Raw genomic sequence first — 5827 nt, forward strand, 5'->3', positions numbered from 1 at the left:
AGAGGAAGAGGACGAAGAAGAAGGAGAAGAGCTACTAAGATACCCAGGATGTCTACTCCCCGAGAGGTGCATGCAGTCGTTGTTTCTGTCGTCGTGTTTCTTCTTCTTCTTTTGATCGGAATCTTCTTCATCCCCCCCGTGGCCGCCGTTCTCGAGGTCGTCTCCTCCATCTAAGACAAGAGAATAGAGAATGATCTTCTTATCTCCACCGGCACTGACGAGCTGGCGGCGTCTCTGAGAAGGTTGTCTATGAAGAGCCCCCCCTCCTCTGCTGTCCTCCTCTTCGTCAGTCTTGAGCCATCCTAAGGCTGTAATAGCTTGTGTATGTACAGCTAAACGCGTGATAGGGGACTTGCCGTCTCGAGAGCTCCATACACAGACACAGCCTTCTTGACCTCCTGACGCGAGAAACGCTTCATCCGACGACCAAGAAATGTACGCAACAGAATCGAGGTGTTCGAACGTTTGCCACAGTAGAACACATGAAAAAGAAGATTCTCTACTCTTCTTCTTTCTCTTCNNTCTTTCTCTTCGTCCTCTTCTTCGTCGTCGTCTTCTTATTCTTAACAGGAGGAGGAGGAGGAGAAGAGGAAGAGAGAAGAGGTGCTTGGGATGCCGAGGGAGGGTGCTGCGAAGAAGAAGAAGAAGAATGACGAGGCGGGTAACGGCCCGATAAGGAGGAGGCTCGTTGTGGATGAGAGGTGTGTAAGTCTCCGGGGAGATCCTCTTCTTCTTCTTGAGACAGGGAATCTTCTTCTTCTTCTGAACTAAGAAGGCTATCTTCTTCTTCTTCCTCGTTTTGACTACAGTCTTCACCTCGATCTTCAAGAGATTTCTTCTTCTTCTCCTGATCTAACATGCTTCTTCTTCTTCTCGTTCGACTGCTACTGCGACTCGATGCTTCTTCATGTCTTCTTCTTTGAACCTTAGATGAACTGTCTCTTCTTTCTTCTTTTTCAAAAGGTTCTTCTTCTACTTCTTCGTCTTTTAGTCTTTCTCTTCTTCTTCCTCTTTCCCCCTCTGAGCCATGTGATGAGCCACGCTGCCTCCTCACTTTTCTTCTTTCTTCGCTTCTTCTTCTTCCCCTCCCTCCTCTCTCATCTTCTTCTTCCTCCTTCTCAACTACCATTCCATCGCATTCGTCCATCACTTCCTCCCTACTGTTTTCATTCTCATCTTCTCTTGCAATCTTCTCCTTCTTCTTGCTGTCCTTCTTTTTCTTCTTCTCGTCATTTCTTCTCGAACTTCTTCTTCTTTCTCGATCCTTTGTCTCTTCTCCTTCTTCGTCTCCTCTTATCCCTTCTTCTTCCCAGGGAGAAAGCTCGCTTTCTGCACTGTACTCATCTCTCTCATCCCCATTATAACGCATCTTGCTTTTTGTATTTCTCTCTTCTTCCTCCTCTTCTTCTTCTTCTCCCTCCTCCTCTTCTTCTCCTCCTCGAACTTGCCATACGGCCACACTTCGATCCTTAGAGCCCGAGGCAAAGAACCTCCCTGTTAAAGGAGAGCATGCAACTACCCACACTTCATCTGTATGCAGTTCGAGAGATTGATGTAAGTGGACAGGCAAAGAATGAAGGCCACAGACAGGGGGGGGTGTCAAAGAAGTCGTTGAAGAGAGAAAATGATACTGAAGATAATTAGATAAAGAATCAGAATCAACCATTGACGAAGAAGAAGAAGAAAGAAGAGACCCTTCTTCAACACGGGTAGGGGGAGATTGCTTCTCTTCTTCTTCTTCTTCTTCTTCTCTTTCTTTCTCGAGTTGGACGTCATGGGCTTCTCCATGGGAAGGAGGAGGAGATGAAGACGATAGGGGAGGAGGAGAGTCACGAGAGGAAGACTTCTCTGTTCTCCTCGGTTCTTTCTTTTCTTCTTCTCCTTCGAGAGAAACGTCTAAATTAGCTTCATTATTTTGAGAGATATCAACAGAAGAAGAGAGAGGCTGCGCATCAAGTGAAGAAGAAGAGATTATGAGATCTTGGGAGAACTTACGAGGAAGAGAACCTCCTCCTTTATCTTCCTCTCCTTCTTCTCTCCTTGTTTCAGTTGGCTCATCACTATGATCATTTCCTGTCCTTCTTCTCTGTAGCCGCCTTGTTCTCTTTTCTTCTCCTTCTTCGTCTTTATCTTGGTCAATCTCTCGACCTTTGTATGAAGAAGAAGCATTAGGAGCACACGAGCCACTCTCTTCCTTTCTCTCTGTGTTGTTCTTTGAGATCTCCGTCTCCGCATCTGCATTCATCTCTTGATCTTTTTCTTCTTCTTTCTCATACCTATCATCTCTTCTTCTATTGCCATTAATAGGGTCATAACTACTTCTACTACTCCTTCTATCATCTTGATCATTCTTGCCTCCATCACGGATCTTCTCTTCTTCATCTTCTCCAGGGCGTCTTGACCTTTCCCTCTTCTCTCTCTCCGACCTTTCTTTCTCTGCTTTTTCTTGGGCCTTCCTCTTGAAGAGCTTAAGATACTCTCTATCTATAGTGAAGCGGTTCACATGCGTATGATGCAACAAGAGATGGTCAAAGTGACCCAAAGAAGAAGAAGAATGAAAGTCCTTCTTATGATATCTCCTCCTCCTCCTCCTCGTCAGCCTCTTCTCCTCTTCTTCATCTTCATCTTCTTGACTAGCATTTTCTGCACTCTCAGCCTCTTCGCTCTGTTTCTTCTCTTTCCTGTCACCTTCGTGTCTTCCCTTCTCTTTCTTCTTGTCCTCCTTCTTCTTCACTTTTTCTTCTTCTTCTTCTCCATCTTTCTTCGTCTGTCGTTTTCTTCCTTCCCCCTCCGGCGACACCTTCACGTCATACAAAGAAGGGGACGAAGAGAGAGCAGACTCGACCACCTGCTCAAAGGAGACCGCCGCATGCATTTCTTCTTGTTGATCTCTCAAGGAGGGACTGTTAGGAAAATCCCCCACCCCTCTTCCTCCTAGAGCCCCTCCATTCGTAGAGAAAGACGAAGAGAAAGGTTGGGGGTCGTAATGGTGACAGTGATGATCGTAGAGAAGAGAATAAGACTCGAGAGGAAGATCTGTATTGTGGTAGAAACACATAAGAGTCTGGTGCTGAAGAGCATAGGCCAGAAGGACAGCTAAGCGGCTTGTAGGGAGAGAAAGGACAGGAGGGAGAAGATGCTTCATGCGATACCAGAGATTAGATCGAATTGTATCAGAGAGAACAGAGATATGCTCAAGTAGACATTCCCGAGAGTTGAGATACATCAACAAAGAGCTACAGGCCTGGACGCGTCGGGAGGTACTCGCGTCAAACACGCACGGCTGAAGATCTTCTGAAAAGAAAAGACAAAAGAAAGACAGAAAGACAGAGCAGCATAGGAGACAGAAGGAGATAAGAAGAGGAAAGAGGGGGGAAGAGAAGAAGAAGAAAGAAAAGAATAGAGAGACGAGTGAATGGATGATAGAGAAGTGAGAGGTTGAAGAAGCATCTGGACGCCTAGAGAGAAGCTCTAGGGGGTGACTGGGTCGATGAAAGATAGAGAAAAGGAGAGAAAGAGAGAGAGTAAAGTAGGTGAAGAAAGAATTTTATAGTCTCGTCTTGGCATGTCAGGCCCTGCTATCTAGTCTCTTTGGACATTCTCTCTCCACTTCTTCTTCTCCTCCTCTTGTTTTAACTCATCATACTAGAGAAACAGAAAAGCGATAGATAGACAGATAGAGAGATTACAGATAGATAGACTTAAGATATGCGGATACACTAAAGATAGATAGACAGATAGATACAGAAGAGGGAAAGAAGAACAAAACACAAGAAGCAGAAGAGAGAGAAGAGAGACACACGGGACGAACGATAGAGAGAGCAAAGAAGACAGACAGGTAAGGACATGTGAACACCTATCAAGGGAAGTAGACTGAACTATCTTCATACCTATACATACTACTCACATATAGATATATCGAGATGTACATACAGATTCATACCTACCCACTTATACGTAGTAGATACATACACATATAGGAGCATTTGGAGACGGAAGAAAGAGAGAGGCCTAAATGTCTATCCATCTGAAATATGCTTGCTCGTCTTTGAAAGATCACGAGTGGCTTCGCTAATTGACCCGTTCCTTATGAGAAATTCTTCTTTCCTTCTTCTTCGTAAAGACATAACCCAGACGGATATGGTCAACTAGAGAGGTCTCGAACATGCTATAATAGATACAGAGATCGACGGGAGATCCGGAAATGAAATATAGATCGAATGAAGATAGATAGATAGATAGGTTGAAAGTAGAGGCAGACCACTGGGTATAGATTAGAGATAGATGGATCGATTGAAGATAGGCAGACTGAAGTTCGATTCAAAAGGAAAAGACAGACTAGAGACAGATAGACAGACAGGGAGACAGGTGGAGAGACGTAGAGACAGAGAAAGATCTATAGATATAGATAGATGTATGAAGTCAACCAATACAAAGAAACAGATACAAAGAGATATAGGCGAAGAAATAGAGATGAAAACAAACAGGTGTATGTACACCCCAGCGATATCTCTCTCATTCAACATGTCTGAATGTATAAAAGGGATGTGGGAAAACCAACTATGAAGGGATGAGCGAACGGGCAAAAGAGACACTCCCTGTCTCTAACAGACAATAGAGAGAAGAGATCAATGACGGGGTCATCTACAAAGCTTGCAATGCCGAAAGAAGGAGTGACCGAGAGACATGAATGAATGAATGAGGTAAGACTGGCTCTGGTGTCTATGTATTGATTTGCTTTACCTCTGAGACATCGAATAGCTTCTTCTTCTTCATCTCCGGTAATAAGGCGTTCGAAGTACTTTTGCTCCATTGCTAAAAACCAGCATGCGCGACGAACATTCGGCCTTAACGGCAGATTCGCCAGGTGTATATACACCTCATCCCAATTGCCTTCGAGGACAGCTTCATGAAGAAGAGTTATCGCAGGAGATTCCAGTAAAATGCCACTCTCTTCTTCGAGAGCTCGAACTGAATTTCTATAGAAAGACGCATAGATAGAGATGAATGCATCGATATATACATAGACACATTAATGATGATAGGGAGACAGTTAGATGGATACCTAAAGAGACATTGAAAAAGATTAAAGATGAACAAATAAAGAAAAACACACAGTGCTTACACCAGTTAAATAAAGAGAGAGACGAAGAGAAGACTCTCGTCTTTTTTTCTTCTTCCTATCTTGTTCTTTTACATCTATCTTTCGTCTATCTATCTATCTATCTATGGCTGTAGGTGTGTGTGCTTGAATGATCAGAAGAAAAAGCAAAAAAGAGAAGACCTATCTACTGCATGCAAAAGAATAGTAGATTCTTCTCTTCGAAGTCCTCATAAAAAGAGAATAAGAGTAAAGACCAGCTAGGCATACATACACACATCTCCATACAAACATATCCCTACATACAGGCCTCGTCGTATAGACGTACGTCCATCTTCATCATATACAGTTGGACTGTATGTACACCTCATTCATTACGCCCTGCTCCTTTTTTCGGAGTGCCTCTCTCGAGAAATGTCTGAACTGTTGCTCTTGATGGACGGGAGCCAAGGGATCTCTCCTATACAGATGTTTCTGTCGTCGCAAGAAAAAGAGACGGCATGCTACCTATCCATTCACTCCCTCTTTCTCAGTTGGAAAGAAGAGAAAGACATGTTGAAGCCATATGCGAAATACATATCAACATGTTCACCTCTACAGAACCTCAGCGTATCTGCGTCTCTACCAAAACAGATCCGTCTTCTAAACCACGTATCTATCTATCTATCTTTAATCTATCTATCTATCTATCTATCTATCCATCTATCTTTAATCTATCTATCTATC

The 5827-nt window shown here is 43.6% G+C and overlaps 1 protein-coding gene across 1 annotated transcript; it reads right to left on the reverse strand.

Annotated features, from left to right (window-relative positions):
- Nucleotide 1: 1 nt before the first annotated feature.
- On the reverse strand, nt 2-5146 carry CSUI_009906 (wd g-beta repeat-containing protein). Its single transcript, XM_068070015.1, has 2 exons — nt 4744-5146; nt 2-3294 (listed from the first exon to the last, which is right to left on the reverse strand). The coding sequence occupies exons 1-2, from the start codon at nt 4811-4813 to the stop codon at nt 500-502; spliced, it is 2865 nt and encodes a 954-aa protein (XP_067918009.1). The 5' UTR covers nt 4814-5146; the 3' UTR covers nt 2-499.
- Nucleotides 5147-5827: the final 681 nt, after the last annotated feature.

This window comes from Cystoisospora suis (genome assembly GCF_002600585.1).
Source record: "Cystoisospora suis strain Wien I chromosome Unknown contig_6300, whole genome shotgun sequence".
Classification (NCBI taxonomy): domain Eukaryota; phylum Apicomplexa; class Conoidasida; order Eucoccidiorida; family Sarcocystidae; genus Cystoisospora; species Cystoisospora suis.